Consider the following 25,284-nt stretch of genomic DNA (forward strand, 5'->3'; position numbering starts at 1 on the left):
GAGTTGGCAGGATCCGAAAGATCATATGAGACAAGCTGGGGATGTCTACTATGCCGATGTACACCAGGGTGGAATGGTGATTGTGGAGTTTATTCGAAAGGACAACATGGAATATGCCTTGAGGAAACTGGTAAAGACTATTGAACCAATGCACATAGTACCGAGTCCATGGTTCTAAAGGATGCAGACTTTTTACACCACGGAGCACCGGTTACGTCAAACTTACTGTTGTGTTTTATTGGAGATTTGTTGCTCGTCAGACTAAGTGCATTAATTTCACCTGGAAAGTGTTGAGCTTCAGGAATGTTTCCATTCACTGACAGTAAGCAGAGGAAGGCGAGCAGGCTGGATCTCATGTATACATAAGTTAAAGGTAAAAGCAATCATTCCATTACTCTTGTTAGTGTCTCAGAGGCCTCAATTAGGCCATTGTTTCATATGAGACTGTAGGCTGACTTTTGTCCTATGTTAATTTGTGAATGCCTGCTGATTTCATATTGCATCAGCCTACTACAGTTTACACCGAGGGACCCCACCCCACCCCACCCTCCTCCAATCCTGTGGAAGAATAACCTGAATGGGAGCTGTGGATATAAAGTCTCTGGCTCCCTCTGTAGAGAGATCCTCTTCAGGAACAGCCCAAGGACCCATGGCTCCATCTGGTTGAATACAAGTCTGCTCCTCTTACCCCCACTGAACCCAAAAAGACGTTTGGAAAACCCCGGTTAGGACTGCACTATACGGACGTGGTATGGAGCATGGACTGTGACTATAGACTAGACTGGAAGGAGAAACAAAAGCTGTGGCCATCCAAAAGTTGGGAGACCGTGAGTATTGCCTGGTACGAGGGCAGCGGAATTACAGACCCCGGCTGGGATCTTGTGGACCGGGGTTCTCTCATTGTGACCATCTTCCCAGAATTACTGTTAGACCATAGTCCTAACGAATAAAAATAATTACATTGCTAACCTGCTGGGTGATTATTACAAACCACCTCCTCAGATCTTCCCAGAAGGGTATATATCTGGCCCATGTGGACTTCTCTCCCAGGAGCGGAGGGGTATATATCTGGCCCTCTCTCCCGGGAGCAGTGGGGTATATATCTGGCCCTCTCTCCCGGGAGCAGTGGGGTATATATCTGGCCCTCTCTCCCGGGAGCAGTGGGGTATATATCTGGCCCTCTCTCCCGGGAGCAGTGGGGTATATATCTGGCCCTCTCTCCCGGGAGCAGTGGGGTATATATCTGGCCCTCTCTCCCGGGAGCAGTGGGGTATATATCTGGCCCTCTCTCCCGGGAGCAGTGGGGTATATATCTGGCCTTCTCTCCCAGGAGCGGAGGGGTATATATCTGGCCCTCTCTCCCGGGAGCAGTGGGGTATATATCTGGCCCTCTCTCCCGGGAGCAGTGGGGTATATATCTGGCCCTCTCTCCCGGGAGCAGTGGGGTATATATCTGGCCCTCTCTCCTGGCAGCAGAGGAGTATACACACTGATTCATGCACACGGTGGGAGCGCTGCAGACTGAAGGCCAAAGCTGGACCTGTGCCGATGAGTCCAGGGGGAGGGGTTTCTACCTGAGCACAGGCCTGGCTGTTGTTTGGATGTGTCCCCACATCACTGGCGGACAGATTGTATCTTTGTCGCAGGATGGACGGGGTGACGCCCAGGTGGAACTCCACAGTCACGTTATCTTCTGCCCCTTTTCCACGTCTCAGTACTTTCCGTTCCTTTGGAAACCGATGCAGTCCTCCGACTGAAAAAGAGAGACCCCGGGGTGTGAGCGAGATGGGGATAACGGCAAGCACGTGGGTGTAGTCTGCAGAAATCTGCATACCCCCAATCCTGCACTGAAGCAGGCAACGGCCTACCCCTGCCCTGCGACTCGGCTGGTGACAGCCTACCCCTGTGCTGCGGCTAATGACAGTCTACCACTGCACTGCTCCTACAGCTCAGCTGGTGACAGTCGACTCCTGAACTGCAGCCGGCGACAACCTACCCCTGCGATGCTCCTGCACTGTGGCTGGCGACAACCTACCCCTGCGATGCTCCTGCACTGTGGCTGGCGACAACCTACCCCTGCGATGCTCCTGCACTGCGGTTGGCAACAACCTACCCCTGTGATGCTCCTGCACTGTGACTGGCGACAACCAACCCCTGCGATGCTCCTGCACTGCGGCTGGCAACAACCAACCCCTGCGATGTGGCTGGCGACAACCAACCCCTGCGATGCTCCTGCACTGCGGCTGGCAACAAGCTATCCCTGAGATGCTCCTGCACTGTGGCTGGCGACAATCAACCCCTGCGATGTGGCTGGCGACAAGCTACCCCTGCGATGCTCCTGCACTGCGGCTGGCGACAAGCTATCCCTGAGCTGCTCCTGCACTGCGGCTGGCGACAAGCTATCCCTGAGATGCTCCTGCACTGCGGCTTGTAGACAAGCTACCCCTGCGATGCTCCTGCACTGCGGCTGGCAACAACCAACCCCTGCGAAGCGGCTGGTGACAAGCTACCCCTGCGATGCTCCCGCACTGTGGCTGGCGACAACCAACCCCTGCGATGCTCCTGCACTGTGGCTGGCAGCAACCTACCCCTGCGATGCTCCTGCACTGTGGCTGGCGACAACCAACCCCTGCGATGCTCCTGCACTGTGGCTGGCGACAACCTACCCCTGCGATGCTCCTGCACTGTGGCTGGCAGCAACCTACCCCTGCGATGCTCCTGCACTGTGGCTGGTGACAATCAACCCCTGCGATGCTCCTGCACTGTGGCTGGCAGCAACCTACCCCTGCGATGCTCCTGCACTACGGCTGGCGACAAGCTATCCCTGCCATGTTCCTGCACTGCGGCTGGCAACAACCAACCCCTGTGATGCGGCTGGCGACAAGCTATCCCTGCGATGTGGCTGGCGACCGTCTACCTCTGCGATGCTCCTGCACTGCGGCTGGCGGCAAGCTATCCCTGCGATGCTCCTGCACTGTGGCTGGTGACAATCAACCCCTGCGATGCTCCTGCACTGTGGCTGGCAGCAACCTACCCCTGCGATGCTCCTGCACTACGGCTGGCGACAAGCTATCCCTGCCATGTTCCTGCACTGCGGCTGGCAACAACCAACCCCTGTGATGCGGCTGGCGACAAGCTATCCCTGCGATGTGGCTGGCGACCGTCTACCTCTGCGATGCTCCTGCACTGCGGCTGGCGGCAAGCTATCCCTGCCATGCTCCTGCACTGCGGCTGGCGACAAGCTATCCCTGCCATGCTCCTGCACTGCGGCTGGCGACAAGCTATCCCTGCCATGCTCCTGCACTGCGGCTGGCGACAAGCTATCCCTGCCATGCTCCTGCACTGCAGCTGGTGACAAGCTATCCCTGCCATGCTCCTGCACTGCGGCTGGCGACAAGCTATCCCTGCCATGCTCCTGCACTGCGGCTGGCGACAAGCTATCCCTGCCATGCTCCTGCACTGCGGCTGGCGACAAGCTATCCCTGCCATGCTCCTGCACTGCGGCTGGCGACAAGCTATCCCTGCCATGCTCCTGCACTGCGGCTGGCGACAAGCTATCCCTGCCATGCTCCTGCACTGCGGTTGGCGACAAGCTATCCCTGCCATGCTCCTGAACTGCGGCTGGCGACAAGCTATCCCTGCCATGCTCCTGCACTGCGGCTGGCGACAAGCTATCCCTGCCATGCTCCTGCACTGCGGCTGGATGCGGCTGGCGACAAGCTATCTCTGCGATGCGGCTGGCGACCGTCTACCTCTGCGATGCTCCTGCACTGCGACTGGCGACGGTCTACCCTCGTTCTCACTGGTAGCTCACCAAAGTTGATGTGCGGTGTGATGTCTGCATCCAGGGAGTAAGGGGAACTAGATCTGATGACGTGTTCATCTCCCTTCACGTAACGAACGAAGTGGGCTCCGGGCAGCAGCTCCTCCGCTGTCCTGTAACACGAGGGGGGAGGGGGATTAGGAGGATCCTCGCGGTGCGGCAGGTCACAGCCGGGGAAAGCGCCATTCGGGGACAGATTACACCATTTTCAGAAGCTGCACAGTAACATTCTCAGAATTTCCCCTCTGACCCCAGCACACGAATCCTGTGCTGTATGTGGGGGGCACAGAGAAAGGTCACAACAGAAAGCCCCACACATCCCCCGCCATCCCGCTGCCCTGCCTGCGAGCAGCTGGCCAGCTTTGGCTCCTCCCCTTTCCTGTGATTGGCTCATCCCACCCCTGGTCGCCTACTTTCCACCACTGAACCACTGGGCGGATTGACCCTGGGCTTCTTCTATGGCATCCTACCCATAGGCTGGTGACCCCGGCATGCGGCTGACCTGGTGTACATCTGGCACTGTAAGAAGTCTCCCGTCACGATAGTATCACAACTCAGGACCCCATGTTTCTGCAGCCAGTTCTTCACCGTCCTCAGGGTGTCATCAGACGGCTGCACAAGGGCCCGGACCTCCTCCAGGGACAGGAACCGACCTGCAGGAGACACCAGAGGAGACATCACCGGGCGGCCGGTCAGCAGACCAACCTACGACCCTCCATCCTGCAGTGGGGCCTGAGTGAATGATGATGAGCCCGGGGCTCCGGAGAAGATGGGACCCACTCAGGCTGGAGCCCCAAGGCGACTGTGGGCCCCGGTAACAGTCATGTTGGAGATCACTCACTTGTCCGGCTCATGCGAATATTGAATGGAGGAGATGAAAATGGAATAAAATCTTGTCCTTTATTAGCGCATCATAAAAACAAGCCGACGCGTTTCAGGCAGCACTGCCCTCAGTCATGGTATAATAAAAACTCAATATATAAAGACACAAAACAGAAGGCTCCAACCAATCACAATACAGAAGGCTCCAACCAATCACAATACAGGTCACATCACCAGATATCACACACCTGATGAAGTCACGCACCTGCCCAACCGGAGCGTTATACAAATGTTATCGCCACCAAGTCTATATACAGTATTGTAAGAATACAACACTACCCTTCACCGATACATGTAAATATATATATATATATATATATATATCTCCATAAACCACAGATCTACTAGATTCTACATGAGAACATCACTGAATATAAATCCATCAGATCTGCTCGATAATCCATTCCTTTGGGGAGACAAGTCTCTAATTGTCAGACCCCGGCTGCCCCTCCGGCTGCAGATCCGGTGTCCCCTCCTCTGACTCCTCTGTACTTGGACGTGGTGTCACCATCCTGACCCTCCCTGGTGTCCGCACCCTCCTGACCCCGAGCGCTCATCATGGCGGTTACCTGATACACGCTCTTCTATTCTCTGCTGTCAGTCACCTGTGGTCGATCCCACACATCGCACACTACATCTGACGGTGTCCTCCCGCTGTGCAGCTTTACCTCTGGATTTGGTGGGTTTTCCATATATTGACACCATCCACATCCACTCTGCCGCATTCGTGGTTCCCCGCACTTTATCACCAGGAATAAGCTCTTTCCTGATTTATTTGGTCCCACATATAAACTGGGTGACAACATGTTGGCTAAACTCTTGCATTCTTTGGCTACAAATCGCACTCCATTATCTAAGATGGTGGCAGTGTTTTATCCTGCCTGGAAGATGCCGTTTTATTATATTAACTATTTGTGGATATTCAATGGAAAATGGTGCAGAATAAACTGCTTGTGACTGAGAACCAGTGTGCTGCGCTCCATTAACCATTGTTCTGTTTCTGCTCCATGCGATATCTCTGGCCCTGTCCACACACGTGAGTAACCACACTGCTGGAATCTCCCTGTAATTACTCTGTGCTCCTGATAGAATCCTCCTCTGGGCAGATTCTCTATAGTGTGAACAGGGTGCACTGGAACCGCCATTCCCCAGAGTCGGCTTACAGTATTATCTGCTCCATGCGATATCTCTAGCCCTGTCCACACACGTGAGTAACCACACTGCTGGAATCTCCCTGTAATTACTCTGTGCTCCTGATAGAATCCTCCTCTGGGCAGATTCTCTATAGTGTGAACAGGGTGCACTGGAACCGCCATTCCCCAGAGTCGGCTTACAGTATTATCTGCTCCATGCGATATCTCTGGCCCTGTCCACACACGTGAGTAACCACACTGCTGGAATCTCCCTGTAATTACTCTGTGCTCCTGATAGAATCTTCCTCTGGGCAGATTCTCTATAGTGTGAACAGGGTGCACTGGAACCGCCATTCCCCAGAGTCGGCTTACAGTATTATCTGCTCCATGCGATATCTCTAGCCCTGTCCACACACGTGAGTAACCACACTGCTGGAATCTCCCTGTAATTACTCTGTGCTCCTGATAGAATCCTCCTCTGGGCAGATTCTCTATAGTGTGAACAGGGTGCACTGGAACCGCCATTCCCCAGAGTCGGCTTACAGTATTATCTGCTCCATGCGATATCTCTAGCCCTGTCCACACACGTGAGTAACCACACTGCTGGAATCTCCCTGTAATTACTCTGTGCTCCTGATAGAATCCTCCTCTGGGCAGATTCTCTATAGTGTGAACAGGGTGCACTGGAACCGCCATTCCCCAGAGTCGGCTTACAGTATTATCTGCTCCATGCGATATCTCTAGCCCTGTCCACACACGTGAGTAACCACACTGCTGGAATCTCCCTGTAATTACTCTGTGCTCCTGATAGAATCTTCCTCTGGGCAGATTCTCTATAGTGTGAACAGGGTGCACTGGAACCGCCATTCCCCAGAGTCGGCTTACAGTATTATCTGCTCCATGCGATATCTCTGGCCCTGTCCACACACGTGAGTAACCACACTGCTGGAATCTCCCTGTAATTACTCTGTGCTCCTGATAGAATCCTCCTCTGGGCAGATTCTCTATAGTGTGAACAGGGTGCACTGGAACCGCCATTCCCCAGAGTCGGCTTACAGTATTATCTGCTCCATGCGATATCTCTGGCCCTGTCCACACACGTGAGTAACCACACTGCTGGAATCTCCCTGTAATTACTCTGTGCTCCTGATAGAATCCTCCTCTGGGCAGATTCTCTATAGTGTGAACAGGGTGCACTGGAACCGCCATTCCCCAGAGTCGGCTTACAGTATTATCTGCTCCATGCGATATCTCTAGCCCTGTCCACACACGTGAGTAACCACACTGCTGGAATCTCCCTGTAATTACTCTGTGCTCCTGATAGAATCCTCCTCTGGGCAGATTCTCTATAGTGCGAACTGGTGAGTATTATTAATCCCCTGCTGAGGGGGCAGGAGCCCAGAGGTTAAGGGGGCAGCAGCTCAGAGGTTAAGGGGGCAGGAGCTGAGAAGATTGAGGGGTCACAGAGGATATATCCAATAAAAACAATCCTTATTTGCTATATGCCCCCCCCCCATACACTAAAGTACAAAGTGGAAACTCCTAGGCTTCCTAATCTGACCGGTGATGTTACTGACAATTCCTCCATCCCGAAGAAGGACATGGACTTGTCACACAGGTTCTGGCATCGGCAGAGAGAGGAACCAGCCAGGAGCCATGAAACCTACAGGGAAAACCGGATCTGCCTTCGGCTTTTACCCACCTAAACAGCAGAGGGCGGCCCCCTATAGAAAAGAAGGAAACGGCGCCCCCCACTCACTGGTGGCCATCCCTACTATACCTCACCGAGAGCTGGTCAGGAGTACGCAGGTGTCTAATCCCACTCTGTATCCGATATACTGGAGTGAGGAGGACTGGTGAGTATTATTAAACCCCTGCTGTGGTCTGGTGAGTATTATTAATCCTCTGCTGTGAGCTGGTGAGTATTATTAATCCCCTGCGGTGGACTGGTGAGTATTATTAATCCTCTGCTGTGGTCTGGTGAGTATTATTCCCTGCAGTGGACTGGTGAGTATTATTAATCCTCTGCTGTGGGCTGGTGAGTATTATTAATCCTCTGCTGTGGACTGGTGAGTATTATTAATCCCCTGCTGTGAGCTGGTGGGTATTATTAATCCCCTGCTGTGGTCTGGTGAGTATTATTAATCCTCTGCTGTGGTCTGGTGAGTATTATTAATCCCCTGCAGTGGACTGGTGAGTATTATTAAACCCCTGCTGTGGTCTGGTGAGTATTATTAATCCTCTGCTGTGAGCTGGTGAGTATTATTAATCCTCTGCTGTGAGCTGGTGGGTATTATTAATCCCCTGCGGTGGACTGGTGAGTATTATTAATCCTCTGCTGTGGTCTGGTGAGTATTATTAATCCCCTGCAGTGGACTGGTGAGTATTATTAAACCCCTGCTGTGGTCTGGTGAGTATTATTAATCCTCTGCTGTGAGCTGGTGAGTATTATTAATCCTCTGCTGTGGTCTGGCGAGTATTATTAATCCTCTGCGGTGGACTGGTGAGTATTATTAATCCTCTGCTGTGGTCTGGTGAGTATTATTAATCCTCTGCTGTGAGCTGGTGAGTATTATTAATCCCCTGCTGTGGTCTGGTGAGTATTATTAATCCTCTGCTTTGGTCTGGTGAGTATTATTCATCTCCTGCTGTGAGCTGGTGAGTATTATTAATCCTCTGCTGTGGACTGGTGAGTATTATTAATCCTCTGCTGTGAGCTGGTGAGTATTATTAATCCTCTGCTGTGGTCTGGCGAGTATTATTAATCCTCTGCGGTGGACTGGTGAGTATTATTAATCCTCTGCTGTGGTCTGGTGAGTATTATTAATCCTCTGCTGTGAGCTGGTGAGTATTATTAATCCCCTGCTGTGGTCTGGTGAGTATTATTAATCCTCTGCTTTGGTCTGGTGAGTATTATTCATCTCCTGCTGTGAGCTGGTGAGTATTATTAATCCTCTGCTGTGGACTGGTGAGTATTATTAATCCTCTGCTGTGAGCTGGTGGGTATTATTAATCCCCTGCTGTGGTCTGGTGAGTATTATTAATCCCCTGCTGTGAGCTGGTGGGTATTATTAATCCCCTGCTGTGGTCTGGTGAGTATTATTAATCCCCTGCGGTGGGCTGGTGAGTATTATTAATCCTCTGCTGTGGTCTGGCGAGTATTATTAATCCCCTGCTGTGGTCTGGTGAGTATTATTAATCCTCTGCTGTGGGCTGGTGAGTATTATTAATCCCCTGCGGTGAGCTGGTGAGTATTATTCATCCCCTGCTGTGGTCTGGTGAGTATTATTAATCCTCTGCTGTGGGCTGGTGAGTATTATTAATCCTCTGCTGTGGTCTGGCGAGTATTATTAATCCCCTGCTGTGGTCTGGTGAGTATTATTAATCCTCTGCTGTGGGCTGGTGAGTATTATTAATCCCCTGCGGTGAGCTGGTGAGTATTATTCATCCCCTGCTGTGGTCTGGTGAGTATTATTAATCCCCTGCTGTGGTCTGGTGAGTATTATTAATCCCCTGCTGTGGTCTGGTGAGTATTATTAATCCCCTGCGGTGAGCTGGTGAGTATTATTCATCCCCTGCTGTGGTCTGGTGAGTATTATTAATCCTCTGCTGTGGGCTGGTGAGTATTATTAATCCTCTGCTGTGGTCTGGCGAGTATTATTAATCCCCTGCTGTGGTCTGGTGAGTATTATTAATCCTCTGCTGTGGGCTGGTGAGTATTATTAATCCCCTGCTGTGGTCTGGTGAGTATTATTCATCCCCTGCTGTGGTCTGGTGAGTATTATTAATCCCCTGCGGTGGGCTGGTGAGTATTATTAATCCCCTGCTGTGGTCTGGTGAGTATTATTAATCCTCTGCTGTGAGCTGGTGGGTATTATTAATCCCCTGCTGTGAGCTGGTGGGTATTATTAATCCCCTGCTGTGGACTGGTGAGTATTATTAATCCCCTGCTGTGAGCTGGTGGGTATTATTAATCCCCTGCTGTGGACTGGTGAGTATTATTAATCCCCTGCTGTGAGCTGGTGGGTATTATTAATCCCCTGCTGTGGTCTGGTGAGTATTATTAATCCTCTGCTGTGAGCTGGTGAGTATTATTAATCCTCTGCTGTGGGCTGGTGAGTATTATTAATTCCCTGCTGTGAGCTGGTGGGTATTATTAATCCCCTGCTGTGGACTGGTGAGTATTATTAATCCCCTGCTGTGAGCTGGTGGGTATTATTAATCCCCTGCTGTGGTCTGGTGAGTATTATTAATCCTCTGCTGTGAGCTGGTGAGTATTATTAATCCTCTGCTGTGGGCTGGTGAGTATTATTAATCCCCTGCTGTGAGCTGGTGGGTATTATTCATCCCCTGCTGTGGGCTGGTGAGTATTATTAATCCCCTGCTGTGAGCTGGTGGGTATTATTAATCCCCTGCTGTGGTCTGGTGAGTATTATTAATCCTCTGCTGTGAGCTGGTGAGTATTATTAATCCTCTGCTGTGGGCTGGTGAGTATTATTAATCCTCTGCTGTGGACTGGTGAGTATTATTAATCCTCTGCTGTGGACTGGTGAGTATTATTAATCCTCTGCTGTGGACTGGTGAGTATTATTAATCCTCTGCTGTGGTCTGGCGAGTATTATTAATCCCCTGCTGTGAGCTGGTGGGTATTATTAATCCCCTGCTGTGGACTGGTGAGTATTATTAATCCTCTGCTGTGGTCTGGTGAGTATTATTAATCCTCTGCTGTGGTCTGGTGAGTATTATTAATCCTCTGCTGTGAGCTGGTGAGTATTATTAATCCTCTGCGGTGGACTGGTGAGTATTATTAATCCCCTGCTGTGAGCTGGTGGGTATTATTCATCCCCTGCTGTGGACTGGTGAGTATTATTAATCCTCTGCTGTGGGCTGGTGAGTATTATTAATCCTCTGCTGTGGGCTGGCGAGTATTATTAATCCTCTGCTGTGGTCTGGCGAGTATTATTAATCCTCTGCTGTGGTCTGGTGAGTATTATTAATCCTCTGCTGTGAGCTGGTGAGTATTATTAATCCTCTGCGGTGGACTGGTGAGTATTATTAATCCCCTGCTGTGAGCTGGTGGGTATTATTCATCCCCTGCTGTGGACTGGTGAGTATTATTAATCCTCTGCTGTGGGCTGGTGAGTATTATTAATCCTCTGCTGTGGGCTGGCGAGTATTATTAATCCTCTGCTGTGGTCTGGCGAGTATTATTAATCCTCTGCTGTTGGCTGGTGAGTATTATTAATCCCCTGCTGTGGTCTGGTGAGTATTATTAATCCCCTGCGGTGGACTGGTGAGTATTATTAATCCTCTGCTGTGGTCTGGTGAGTATTATTAATCCCCTGCTGTGGACTGGTGAGTATTATTCATCCCCTGCTGTGGACTGGTGAGTATTATTAATCCTCTGCTGTGGGCTGGTGAGTATTATTAATCCTCTGCTGTGGGCTGGTGAGTATTATTAATCCTCTGCTGTGGGCTGGTGAGTATTATTAATCCTCTGCTGTGGGCTGGTGAGTATTATTAATCCTCTGCTGTGGGCTGGTGAGTATTATTAATCCCCTGCTGTGAGCTGGTGGGTATTATTAATCCCCTGCTGTGGTCTGGTGAGTATTATTAATCCTCTGCTGTGAGCTGGTGAGTATTATTAATCCTCTGCTGTGGGCTGGTGAGTATTATTAATCCTCTGCTGTGGACTGGTGAGTATTATTAATCCTCTGCTGTGGACTGGTGAGTATTATTAATCCTCTGCTGTGGACTGGTGAGTATTATTAATCCTCTGCTGTGGTCTGGCGAGTATTATTAATCCCCTGCTGTGAGCTGGTGGGTATTATTAATCCCCTGCTGTGGACTGGTGAGTATTATTAATCCCCTGCTGTGAGCTGGTGGGTATTATTAATCCCCTGCTGTGGTCTGGTGAGTATTATTAATCCTCTGCTGTGGTCTGGTGAGTATTATTAATCCTCTGCTGTGGTCTGGTGAGTATTATTAATCCTCTGCTGTGAGCTGGTGAGTATTATTAATCCTCTGCGGTGGACTGGTGAGTATTATTAATCCCCTGCTGTGAGCTGGTGGGTATTATTCATCCCCTGCTGTGGACTGGTGAGTATTATTAATCCTCTGCTGTGGGCTGGTGAGTATTATTAATCCTCTGCTGTGGGCTGGCGAGTATTATTAATCCTCTGCTGTGGTCTGGCGAGTATTATTAATCCTCTGCTGTGGTCTGGTGAGTATTATTAATCCTCTGCTGTGAGCTGGTGAGTATTATTAATCCTCTGCGGTGGACTGGTGAGTATTATTAATCCCCTGCTGTGAGCTGGTGGGTATTATTCATCCCCTGCTGTGGACTGGTGAGTATTATTAATCCTCTGCTGTGGGCTGGTGAGTATTATTAATCCTCTGCTGTGGGCTGGCGAGTATTATTAATCCTCTGCTGTGGTCTGGCGAGTATTATTAATCCTCTGCTGTTGGCTGGTGAGTATTATTAATCCCCTGCTGTGGTCTGGTGAGTATTATTAATCCCCTGCGGTGGACTGGTGAGTATTATTAATCCCCTGCTGTGGACTGGTGAGTATTATTAATCCTCTGCTGTGGGCTGGCGAGTATTATTAATCCTCTGCTGTGGTCTGGCGAGTATTATTAATCCTGTGCTGTGGTCTGGCGAGTATTATTAATCCTCTGCTGTTGGCTGGTGAGTATTATTAATCCCCTGCTGTGGTCTGGTGAGTATTATTAATCCCCTGCTGTGAGCTGGTGAGTATTATTAATCCTCTGCTGTGGTCTGGCGAGTATTATTAATCCTCTGCTGTGGTCTGGCGAGTATTATTAATCCTCTGCTGTTGGCTGGTGAGTATTATTAATCCCCTGCTGTGGTCTGGTGAGTATTATTCATCCCCTGCTGTGAGCTGGTGAGTATTATTAATCCTCTGCGGTGGACTGGTGAGTATTATTAATCCTCTGCTGTGGGCTGGTGAGTATTATTAATCCTCTGCTGTGGGCTGGTGAGTATTATTAATCCTCTGCTGTGGGCTGTTGAGTATTATTAATCCTCTGCTGTGGGCTGGTGAGTATTATTAATCCTCTGCTGTGGGCTGGTGAGTATTATTAATCCTCTGCTGTGAGCTGGTGAGTATTATTAATCCTCTGCGGTGGACTGGTGAGTATTATTAATCCTCTGCTGTGGGCTGGTGAGTATTATTAATCCTCTGCTGTGGGCTGGTGAGTATTATTAATCCTCTGCTGTGGGTTGGTGAGTATTATTAATCATCTGCTGTGGGCTGGTGAGTATTATTAATCCTCTGCTGTGGGCTGGTGAGTATTATTAATCCTCTGCTGTGGGCTGGTGAGTATTATTAATCCTCTGCTGTGGGCTGGTGAGTATTATTAATCCCTTGCTGTGGGCTGGTGAGTATTGGTGAGCTGAAAGAGACAGTTTATTCCTTACTGCAAAGTCAGAAGTTTCCATCCATTTCATTAGTATTTGGCACCATTGCCCTTACACTGAATGACTTGGGTTAGACGTTTGGGATCTCCTTCCATAAGCTTCTCACAATAGATGGTCGGAATTTGGGCCCATTCCTCCTGACAACACTGGTGTAACTGATCCCGGTTTGTAGGTCACCTTGCCAGCATCGACCTTTTCAGCTTTGCCCATACATATTCACTAGGATTGAGATCAGGGCTTTGTGATGGCCGCTACAAAACACAGACTTAGTTATACTGAAGCAACTTTTCACCATTTTGGCAGTGTGCTTCGGGTCATTGTCCATTTGGACCCATTTCCGCCCAAGCTGTAACTTCCTGGCTGATGTCTTGAGATGTTGCTTCAGTATTGCCACATAATCTTCTTTTCTCATGATGCCATCTATTTTGTGATGTGCACCAGTCCCTCCTGCAGCAAAACAACCTCATAAAATGACACTGCCTCCCCCATGTTTCACAGTGGGGATGGTGTTCTTAGGCTCCCAAGCTTCTCCCTTTTTCCTCCATACGTAATGATGGTCATTATGCCCAAAAAGTTCAATGTTAGTTTCCTCAGACCACAGGACGTCTCTAAAAATTAAGAACTTTGTTCCCGTGTGCATTTGCAAATATTAATCTGGCTTTCTAATGTTTATTTTGGCTTCTTCCTGGCAGAGTGGCCTTTCAGCCCATGTTGATACAGTACTCAATTCACTGTGGATAGTGATACAATCTTACCATCTTCCGCCATCATCTTCACACAGTCTTTTTGCTTTTGTCCTTGGGTTGATATGCACATGTCTGACAAAAACACGTTCATCTCTGGGACACAGAACCCATCTTCTTCCTGAGCGGTATGATGGCTGGACATTCCCATCTTGTTTGTACTTGTGTATAATTGTTTGCACAGATGAACGAGGCACCTTCAGGTATTTTGAAATTGTACACGAGGATGAGCCAGACTTGTGCAAGTCCACAATTCTCTGCCTGATATCTTGGCTGATTTCTTGAGACTTTCCCATGATGCTACATAAAGAAGCAGTGTGTTTCAGGTGTGTCTTAAAATACAGAAGCTTCCAAACACCTGACATCATCATATGGGCACTCCAGAATTGTAGGCATAGTCATCTTAGTAATATAAATGCCTTAAAACATTCTCTCTCGGTGATCACACAGGAGCTGCCGGCAGTGTCTCCAGACTTGTCTCTGTCGGGGATGTCATTGGTCGGTAATTACACAGGAGCTACCGGCAGCGGATCCGGACGATTTGTATACTGAGCGGCCAATCCTTCCTTAGACGACCATTAATGACCTCAGTGACAGTAGCCGAGGTCGGGGGTGCTGGGATTTCTGCACGAGGCTCAGATTCCGGACTGTGGAGAGTGTATAAGAAGGAAACGATGCCGTGTATGACACCGGTAATGGCCATGTGTTCAGTCACATACATATCCACATGTCACAGGCCCCCGCTGCATTAATGATGGAGCACATTGCTCCTCGTGGACAGATTTCGTTTGCCATGATTGGTCTCTGGGACACACCGCGGCCGATCTTACGTGACCACAGCCGGTAACACAGAAATTAAACATTTACCATAATCTGGGGCGTCGGGGTCGGACACCCGTCTCACCAGCGCTTCCAACTTCTCCACATTCTGCTGCTTCAGAGCAAAGGTCAGCACGACCGGGTCATTGTAGGAGAGACGCTCTGCAGGAAGCCAACCCTGGGGAACGCTGGAGAGAAGACGCAGATTATCACCCCTCAGCCTACAGGCAGATAGGAAAATCATTATCTAAGCAGTATGGCTGCACGAGGGAGGCCGGCAACCCGCCACACGACAGGGGCCGGCAGAAGGAGGCGTCCCCCCGCCACACGACAGGGGCCGGCAGAAGGAGGCGTCCCCCCCGCCACACGACAGGGGCCGGCAGAAGGAGGCGTCCCCCCCGCCACACGACAGGGGCCGGCAGAAGGAGGCGTCCCCCCGCCACACGACAGGGGCCGGCAGAAGGAGGCGTCCCCCCGCCACACGACAGGGGCCGGCAGAAGGAGGCGTCCCCCCCGCCACACGACAGGGGCCGGCAGAAGGAGGCGTCCCCCCGCCACACGACAGGGGCCGGCAGAAGGAGGCGTCCCCCCGCCACACGACAGGGGCTGGCAGAAGGAGGCGTCCCCCCGCCACACGACAGGGGCCGGCAGAAGGAGGCGTCCCCCCGCCACACGACAGGGGCCGGCAGAAGGAGGCATCCCCCCGCCACACGACAGGGGCCGGCAGAAGGAGGCGTCCCCCCGCCACACGACAGGGGCCGGCAGAAGGAGGCGTCCCCCCACCACACGACAGGGGCCAGCAGAAGGAGGCGTCCCCCCACCACACGACAGGGGCCGGCAGAAGGAGGCGTCCCCCCGCCACACGACAGGGGCCGGCAGAAGGAGGCGTCCCCCCACCACACGACAGGGGCCGGCAGAAGGAGGCGTCCCCCCGCCACACGACAGGGGTTGGCAGTGGGAGGCATAGCCTCAAAATTAAAAGGGGCCGGCGAAGGGAGGCGTCCCCCCGCCAACCCACAGGGGCCGGCAGAAGGTGGTGTCCCCCCCCACAACGACAGGGGCCAGCAGAGGGAGAAGTCCCCCGGGCTGGCGGAGGGAGGCATAACCCTAAAACCAGTCAGGGGCCGGGGGAGGGAGGTTTACTCCCAAAACCCAGCAGGGGCCGGCGGAGGGAGGCGTCCCCCAACCACCCCACAGGGGCCGGCAGAGGGAGGAGTCCCCCGGGCCACGGGCAGGCAGAGAAAAGCATAACCCGTCAGGGGCCGGCGGAGGGAGGTTTTCTCCCAAAATCCAACAGGGGCCTGTGGAGGGAGGCATACCCACCCCACGCAAAAGGGGCCGATGAAAGGCTGCATACACCCACACGACAGATTGCAGCATCCCCCGCGGCACCTGACAAGGGCCGGCATCTTTCCACCACCACACAAAGCGCTCCGACCTCACTGCCAGGATAGAAATGGCAGTCTGTGCTGGGATTTCAAGCCGAGAGGGAAGGAGACAAGCTGAACATTAAATGGAGGCCCAGAAAGTGCTGAAGATGAGGGTCCACCGACCGATCCAAGAGAAGAGAATGACAGCAGTGACCAAAGGAAAGAGCATAACTGGGAGTAGAGGACGTGTATCTCCTGCAGGATAGTCCTGGCTGTATATATAATATACTATTATGTGCTGATATCTGGAGGATAGCCGGGTGTAGAGGACGTGTATCTCCTGCAGGATAGTCCTGGCTGTATATATAATATACTATTATGTGCTGATATCGGGAGGATAGCCGGGTGTAGAGGACGTGTATCTCCTGCAGGATAGTCCTGGCTGTGTATATAATATACTATTATGTGCTGATATCTGGAGGATAGCCGGGTGTAGAGGACGTGGATCTCCTGCAGGATAGTCCTGGCTGTGTATATAATATACTATTATCTGCTGATATCGGGAGGATAGCCGGGTGTAGAGGACGTGTATCTCCTGCAGGATAGTCCTGGCTGTATATATAATATACTATTATGTGCTGATATCTGGAGGATAGCCGGGTGTAGAGGACGTGGATCTCCTGCAGGACAGTCCTGGCTGTGTATATAATATACTATTATGTGCTGATATCTGGAGGATAGCCGGGTGTAGAGGACGTGTATCTCCTGCAGGATAGTCCTGGCTGTATATATAATATACTATTATGTGCTGATATCTGGAGGATAGCCGGGTGTAGAGGACGTGGATCTCCTGCAGGATAGTCCTGGCTGTGTATATAATATACTATTATCTGCTGATAACTGGAGGATAGCCGGGTGTAGAGGACGTGGATCTCCTGCAGGATAGTCCTGGCTGTATATACAATATACTATTATGTGCTGATATCTGGAGGATAGCCGGGTGTAGAGGACGTGTATCTCCTGCAAGATAGTCCTGGCTGTGTATATAATATACTATTATGTGCTGATATCTGGAGGATAGCCGGGTGTAGAGGACGTGGATCTCCTGCAGGATAGTCCTGGCTGTGTATATAATATACTATTATGTGCTGATATCTGGAGGATAGCCGGGTGTAGAGGACGTGTATCTCCTGCAGGATAGTCCTGGCTGTGTATATAATATACTATTATCTGCTGATAACTGGAGGATAGCCGGGTGTAGAGGACGTGGATCTCCTGCAAGATAGTCCTGGCTGTGTATATAATATACTATTATGTGCTGATATCTGGAGGATAGCCGGGTGTAGAGGACGTGGATCTCCTGCAGGATAGTCCTGGCTGTGTATATAATATACTATTATCTGCTGATAACTGGAGGATAGCCGGGTGTAGAGGACGTGTATCTCCTGCAGGATAGTCCTGGCTGTGTATATAATATACTATTATGTGCTGATATCTGGAGGATAGCCGGGTGTAGAGGACGTGTATCTCCTGCAGGATAGTCCTGGCTGTGTATATAATATACTATTATGTGCTGATATCTGGAGGATAGCCGGGTGTAGAGGACGTGGATCTCCTGCAGGATAGTCCTGGCTGTGTATATAATATACTATTATGTGCTGATATCTGGAGGATAGCCGGGTGTAGAGGACGTGTATCTCCTGCAGGATAGTCCTGGCTGTGTATATAATATACTATTATGTGCTGATATCTGGAGGATAGCCGGGTGTACAGGACATGTATCTGCTGCAGGATAGTCCTGGCTGTGTATATAATATACTATTACTATTATGTGCTGATATCTGGAGGATAGCCGGGTGTACAGGACGTGTATCTCCTGCAGGATAGTCCTGGCTGTGTATATAATATACTATTATGTGCTGATATCTGGAGGATAGCCGGGTGTAGAGGACGTGGATCTCCTGCAGGATAGTCCTGGCTGTGTATATAATATACTATTATCTGCTGATATCTGGAGGATAGCCGGGTGTACAGGACGTGTATCTCCTGCAGGATAGTCCTGGCTGTATATATAATATACTATTATGTGCTGATATCTGGAGGATAGCCGGGTGTAGAGGACGTGTATCTCCTGCAGGATAGTCCTGGCTGTATATATAATATACTATTATGTGCTGATATCTGGAGGATAGCCGGGTGTAGAGGACGTGTATCTCCTGCAGAATAGTCCTGGCTGTATATATAATATACTATTATGTGCTGATATCTGGAGGATAGCTGGGTGTACAGGACATGTATCTGCTGCAGGATAGTCCTGGCTGTATATATAATATACTATTATGTGCTGATATCTGGAGGATAGCCGGGTGTAGAGGACGTGTATCTCCTGCAGGATAGTCCTGGCTGTGTATATAATATACTATTATGTGCTGATATCTGGAGGATAGCCGGGTGTAGAGGACGTGTATCTCCTGCAGGATAGTCCTGGCTGTATATATAATATACTATTATGTGCTGATATCTGGAGGATAGCCGGGTGTAGAGGACGTGTATCTCCTGCAGGATAGTCCTGGCTGTGTATATAATATACTATTATGTGCTGATATCTGGAGGATAGCCGGGTGTAGAGGACGTGTATCTCCTGCAGGATAGTCCTGGCTGTGTATATAATATACTATTATGTGCTGATATCTGGAGGATAGCCGGGTGTAGAGGACGTGTATCTCCTGCAGGATAGTCCTGGCTGTGTATATAATATACTATTATGTGCTGATATCTGGAGGATAGCCGGGTGTAGAGGACGTGTATCTCCTGCAGGATAGTCCTGGCTGTGTATATAATATACTATTATCTGCTGATATCTGGAGGATAGCCGGGTGTAGAGGACGTGTATCTCCTGCAGGATAGTCCTGGCTGTGTATATAATATACTATTATCTGCTGATATCTGGAGGATAGCCGGGTGTAGAGGACGTGTATCTCCTGCAGGATAGTCCTGGCTGTATATATAATATACTATTATGTGCTGATATCGGCCTCATGTCCCCCAGTATCGGAGCGGACCCTGTGGGGGCACTGACCTCAGACTCTGGTCCGGCTCCGGGAAGACCCTGCAGTCGCTGATCTTCAGTTGGATGCAGAGGAGAACGAAGAAGCAAAATCTGCGGAGGAGACACAGGCTGAGAACATCTCCAGGACACCGATACCGGGGGTCACACATCCTCCTCCCCCTCCCCTGGTCCCGCTCTCCTCCAACCTCCTCCCCCAGTCCCAACTCTCCTCCCTCCCCCAGTCCCTGCTGTCCTCCCTCCTCCTCCCCCGGTCTCCTCCCTCCCCCAGTTCCCGCTGTCCTCCCTCATCCTCCCCTGGTCCCGGCTCTCCTCCCCCGGTCCCGGCTCTCCTCCCTCCCCCGGCCCACACTCTCCCTCCCCCAGTGCCAGCTCTCCCCATCCCCCGGTCCCCGCTGTCCTCCCTCCTCTTCACCCGATCTCCTCCCTCCCCCAGCCCCTGCTGTCCTCCCTTCCCGTTCCCCCGCTCACCTCCATCCTCCTCCCCCAGTCCCCATTCAACTCCCTCCTCCTTCCCAGCTCTCCTCCGATCACCACTCTCCTCTCTCCCCCCCTGTCCAGACTCTCCGCTCTCCTCCTTCCCCAATCTCCTCCGATCCCCACTTTCCTCACTCCCCCAGTCCCTCGCATTCTTCCTCGCCCGGTCCACACTCCCTCTCGCCCGGTCCACACTAAACTCTGCTCTCCCCCTCCCCCGGTCTCCGCACTCCTCTCTCCCCCGGTCCACACTTTCCCCCGATCCCCGCTCTCCTCTCTCCCCCGGTCCCCGCTCTTCTCCTCCCCCGGTCCCCGTCCCTCTTCCCCGCTCTCCTCCTCCCCCCGTCCCTCTTCCCCGGTCCCCGCTCTCCTCCTCCCCCGGTCCCCGTCCCTCTTCCCCGGTCCCCGCTCTCCTCCTCCCCCGGTCCCCGTCCCTCTTCCCCGCTCTCCTCCTCCCCCGGTCCCCTCTCTCCTCCTCCCCAGTCCCCTCTCTCCTCCTCCCCCGGTCCCCGTCCCTCTTCCCCGGTCCCTGCTCTCCTCCTCCCCCGGTCCCCGTCCCTCTTCCCCGCTCTCCTCCTCCCCGTCCCTCTTCCCCGGTCCCCGCTCTCCTCCTCCCCCGGTCCCCGTCCCTCTCCCCGTCCCTCTTCCCCGCCCTCCTCCTCCCCCGGTCCCCGCCCCTCTCCCCCGGTCCCCTCTCTCCTCCTCCCCCGGTGTTCGCTCTCCTCCTCCCCCGGTCCCCGTCTCTCTCCCCCGGTCCCCGTCCCTCATCCCCGCTCTCCTCCTCCCCCGGTCCCCGTCCCTCTTCCCCGGTCCCCACTCTCCTCCTCCCCCGGTCCCCGCTCTCCTCCTCCCCCGGTCCCCGTCCCTCTCCCCCGGTCCCCGTCCCTCTTCCCCGCTTTCCTCCTCCCCCGGTCCCCGTCCTTCTTCCCCAGTCCCCGGTCTCCTACTCCCCCGGTCCCCGTCCCTCTTCCCCGCTCTCCTCCTCCCCCGGTCCCCTCTCTCCTCCTCCCCCAGTGTTCGCTCTCCTCCTCCCCCGGTCCCCGTGCCTCTCCCCCGGTCCCCTCTCTCCTCCTCCCCCGGTGTTCGCTTTCCTCCTCCCCCGGTCCCCGTCTCTCTCCCCCGGTCCCCGTCCCTCTTCCCCGCTCTCCTCCTCCCCCGGTCCCCGTCCCTCTTCCCCGGTCCCCGCTCTCCTCCTCCCCCGGTCCCCGTCTCTCTTCACCGCTCTCCTCCTCCCCCGGTCCCCGTCCCTCTTCCCCGGTCCCCGCTCTCCTCCTCCCCCGGTCCCCGTCCCTCTTCCCCGCTCTCCTCCAACCCCGGTCCCCGCTCTCCTCCTCCCCCGGTCCCCTCTCTCCTCCTCCCCCGGTGTTCGCTCTCCTCCTCCCCCGGTCCCCGTCCCTCTCCCCCCCGGTCCCCGTCCCTCTTCCCCGCTCTCCTCCTCCCCCAGTCCCCGTCCCTCTTCCCCGGTCCCCGCTCTCCTCCCCCGGTCCCCGTCCCTCTTCACCGTTCCCCCGCTCTCCGTCCCTCTTCCCCGGTCCCCGCTCTCCTCCTCCCCCAATCCCCGTCCCTCTTCCCCGCTCTCCTCCTCCCCCGGTCCCCGTCCCTCTCCCCCGGTCCCCTCTCTCCTCCTCCCCCAGTGTCCGCTCTCCTCCTCCCCCGGTCCCCGTCCCTCTTCCCTGGTCCCCGCTCTCCTCCTCCCCCGGTCCCCGTCCCTCTTCCCCGCTCTCCTCCTCCCCCGGTCCCCGTCCCTCTTCCCCGGTCCCCGTCCCTCTCCCCCGGTCCCCGCTCTCCTCCTCCCCCGGTCCCCGTCCCTCTCCCCGTCCCTCTTCCCCGGTCCCCTCCTCCCCCGGTCCCCTCTCTCCTCCTCCCCCGGTGTTCGCTCTCCTCCTCCCCCGGTCCCCGTCTCTCTCCCCCGGTCCCCGTCCCTCATCCCCGCTCTCCTCCTCCCCCGGTCCCCGTCCCTCTCCCCCGGTCCCTCTTCCCCGCTCTCCTCCTCCCCCGGTCCCCGTCCTTCTTCCCCAGTCCCCGGTCTCCTACTCCCCCGGTCCCCGTCCCTCTTCCCCGCTCTCCTCCTCCCTCGGTCCCCTCTCTCCTCCTCCCCCGGTGTTCGCTCTCCTCCTCCCCCGGTCCCCGTGCCTCTCCCCCGGTCCCCTCTCTCCTCCTCCCCCGGTGTTCGCTTTCCTCCTCCCCCGGTCCCCGTCTCTCTCCCCCGGTCCCCGTCCCTCTTCCCCGCTCTCCTCCTCCCCCGGTCCCCGTCCCTCTTCCCCGGTCCCCGCTCTCCTCCTCCCCCGGTCCCCGTCCCTCTTCACCGCTCTCCTCCTCCCCCGGTCCCCGTCCCTCTTCCCCGGTCCCCGCTCTCCTCCTCCCCCGGTCCCCGTCCCTCTTCCCCGGTCCCTGCTCTCCTCCTCCCCCGGTCCCCGCTCTCCTCCTCCCCCGGTGTTCGCTCTCATCCTCCCCCGGGCCCCGTCCCTCTCCCCCGGTCCCCGTCCCTCTTCCCCGCTCTCCTCCTCCCCCGGTCCCCGTCCCTCTCCCCCGGTCCCCTCTCTCCTCCTCCCCTGGTGTTCGCTCTCCTCCTCCCCCGGTCCCCTCTCTCCTCCTCCCCCGGTGTTCGCTTTCCTCCTCCCCCGGTTCCCGTCTCTCTTCCCCGCTCTCCTCCTCCCCCGGTCCCCGTCCCTCTTCCCTGGTCCCCGCTCTCCTCCTCCCCCGGTCCCTGTCCCTCTTCCCCGCTCTCCTCCTCCCCCGGTCCCCTCTCTCCTCCTCCCCCGGTGTCCGCTCTCCTCCTCCCCCGGTCCCCGTCCCTCTTCCCCGGTCTCCTCCTCCCCCGGTCCCCGTCCCTCTTCCCCGCTCTCCTCCTCCCCCGGTCCCCGTCCCTCTTCCCCGGTCCCCGCTCTCCTCCTCCCCCGGTGTTCGCTCTCCTCCTCCCCCGGTCCCCGTGCCTCTCCCCCGGTCCCCTCTCTCCTCCTCCCCCGGTCCCGGTCTCTCTCCCCCGGTCCCTGTCCCTCTTCCCCGCTCTCCTCCTCCCCCGGTCCCCGTCCCTCTCCCCCGGTCCCCGCTCTCCTCCTCCCCCGGTCCCCATCCCTCTTCCCCTCTCTCCTCCTCCCCCGGTCCCCGTCCCTCTTCCCCGCTCTCCTCCTCCCCCGGTCCCCGCCCCTCTTCCCCGCTCTCCTCCTCTCCCGGTCCCCGTCCCTCTCCCCCGGTCCCCTCTCTCCTCCTCCCCCGGTGTTCGCTCTCCTCCTCCCCCGGTCCCCGTCCCTCTCCCCCGGTCCCTGTCCCTCTTCCCCGCTCTCCTCCTCCTCCGGTCCCCGTCCCTCTTCCCCACTCTCCTCCTCCCCCGGTCCCCGTCCCTCTTCCCCGGTCCCCGCTCTCCTCCTCCCCCGGTGTTCGCTCTCCTCCTCCCCCGGTCCCCGTGCCTCTCCCCCGGTCCCCTCTCTCCTCCTCCCCCGGTCCCGGTCTCTCTCCCCCGGTCCCTGTCCCTCTTCCCCGCTCTCCTCCTCCCCCGGTCCCCGTCCCTCTCCCCCGGTCCCCGCTCTCCTCCTCCCCCGGTCCCCATCCCTCTTCCCCTCTCTCCTCCTCCCCCGGTCCCCGTCCCTCTTCCCCGCTCTCCTCCTCCCCCGGTCCCCGCCCCTCTTCCCCGCTCTCCTCCTCTCCCGGTCCCCGTCCCTCTCCCCCGGTCCCCTCTCTCCTCCTCCCCCGGTGTTCGCTCTCCTCCTCCCCCGGTCCCCGTCCCTCTCCCCCGGTCCCTGTCCCTCTTCCCCGCTCTCCTCCTCCTCCGGTCCCCGTCCCTCTTCCCCGCTCTCCTCCTCCCCCGGTCCCCGTCCCTCTTCCCCGGTCCCCGCTCTCCTCCTCCCCCGGTCCCCGTCCATCTTCCCCACTCTCCTCCTCCCCCGGTCCCCGTCCCTCTCTCCTGGTCCCCTCTCTCCTCCTCCCCCGGTGTTCGCTCTCCTCCTCCCCCGGTCCCCGTCCCTCTCCCCGCCCTCCTCCTCCCCCGGTCCCCCTACCCCTCTCTCCTCCTCCCCCGGTCCCCGTCCCTCTCCCCCGGTCCCCGCTCTCCTCCTCCCCCGGTCCCCGTCCCTCTCCCCCGGTCCCCTCTCTCCTCCTCCCCCGGTCCCCTCTCTCCTCCCTCCCCCGGTCCCCTCTCTCCTCCTCCCCCGGTCCCCTCTCTCCTTCCTCCCCCGGTCCCCGTCCCTCTCCCCCGGTCCCCTCTCTCCTCCTCCCCCGGTGTTCGCTCTCCTCCTCCCCCGGTCCCCGTCCCTCTCCCCCGGTCCCCTCTCTCCTCCTCCCCCGGTCCCCTCTCTCCTCCCTCCCCCGGTCCCCTCTCTCCTCCCTCCCCTGGTCCCCATCCCTCTCCCCCGGTCCCCTCTCTCCTCCTCCCCCGGTGTTCGCTCTCCTCCTCCCCCGGTCCCCGTCCCTCTCCCCCGGTCCCCTCTCTCCTCCTCCCCCGGTGTTCGCTCTCCTCCTCCCCCGGTTTCGCTCTCCTCCTCCCCCGGTCCCCTCTCTCCTCCCTCCCCCGGTCCCCTCTCTCCTCCCTCCCCCGGTCCCCTCTCTCCTCCTCCCCCGGTCCCCGTCCCTCTCCCCCGGTCCCCTCTCTCCTCCCTCCCCCGGTCCCCTCTCTCCTCCCTCCCCCGGTCCCCGTCCCTCTCCCCCGGTCCCCTCTCTCCTCCTCCCCCGGTCCCCTCTCTCCTCCCTCCCCCGGTCCCCTCTCTCCTCCTCCCCCGGTCCCCTCTCTCCTCCCTCCCCCGGTCCCCTCTCTCCTCCCTCCCCCGGTCCCCGTCCCTCTCCCCCGGTCCCCTCTCTCCTCCTCCCCCGGTGTTCGCTCTCCTCCTCCCCCGGTCCCCGTCCCTCTCCCCCGGTCCCCTCTCTCCTCCTCCCCCGGTGTTCGCTCTCCTCCTCCCCCGGTCCCCGTCCCTCTCCCCCGGTCCCCTCTCTCCTCCTCCCCCGGTGTTCGCTCTCCTCCTCCCCCGGTCCCCGTCCCTCTCCCCCGGTCCCCTCTCTCCTCCTCCCCCGGTGTTCGCTCTCCTCCTCCCCCGGTCCCCGTCCCTCTCCCCCGGTCCCCTCTCTCCTCCTCCCCCGGTGTTCGCTCTCCTCCTCCCCCGGTCCCCGTCCCTCTCACCTCCGCTCCATGTCGCTGCCCTCAGTGACTGTCCCTGTGTCACATTGTCGGGGGCGTGTCATCCGCTGACTCCTCCCTGCTGGGTGGAATCATGTGACTGTCACATTGCGCCCCGCCCCCAGCTAGCAGGTGATGGGATATTAATAGCCGGAGACCACGTGGTGTCTAGTGCTCGTGCGTATGTTAACCCCCAACGTGCCAGGGATAAATCACCGCCGCTTCTTCCTCTGTCTGCAACTACTGGCCCGAAACGTAAAGATGGATCCCCCTATAAATGGTACATCCCCCTATAAATGGTAGATCCCCCTATAAATGGTAGATCCCCCTATAAATGGTAGATCCCCCTATAAATGGTGCATCCCCCTATAAATGGTAGATCCCCCTATAAATGGTACATCCCCCTATAAATGGTACATCCCCTA

At 55.5% G+C, this 25,284-nt stretch overlaps 1 protein-coding gene across 1 annotated transcript in view; it reads right to left on the reverse strand.

Moving 5' to 3' along the window:
• TPP1 (tripeptidyl peptidase 1) overlaps positions 1 to 24,981 on the reverse strand; it is a 56,589-nt gene extending 31,608 nt beyond the window's left edge. Inside the window, exons 1-6 of the mRNA XM_077299001.1 lie at positions 24,863 to 24,981; positions 19,291 to 19,371; positions 14,890 to 15,029; positions 4,326 to 4,476; positions 3,815 to 3,936; positions 1,575 to 1,753 (exon numbers count right to left, since the gene is read on the reverse strand). Of these exons, the coding sequence (XP_077155116.1) occupies positions 1,575 to 1,753; positions 3,815 to 3,936; positions 4,326 to 4,476; positions 14,890 to 15,029; positions 19,291 to 19,371; positions 24,863 to 24,924 (735 nt within the window). The 5' untranslated portion in view covers positions 24,925 to 24,981. The remainder of the gene's footprint in view (positions 1 to 1,574; positions 1,754 to 3,814; positions 3,937 to 4,325; positions 4,477 to 14,889; positions 15,030 to 19,290; positions 19,372 to 24,862) is intronic.
• Between the last annotated feature and the right edge of the window lie 303 nt (positions 24,982 to 25,284).

Source organism: Ranitomeya variabilis, chromosome 3 (genome assembly GCF_051348905.1).
Source record: "Ranitomeya variabilis isolate aRanVar5 chromosome 3, aRanVar5.hap1, whole genome shotgun sequence".
Classification (NCBI taxonomy): domain Eukaryota; kingdom Metazoa; phylum Chordata; class Amphibia; order Anura; family Dendrobatidae; genus Ranitomeya; species Ranitomeya variabilis.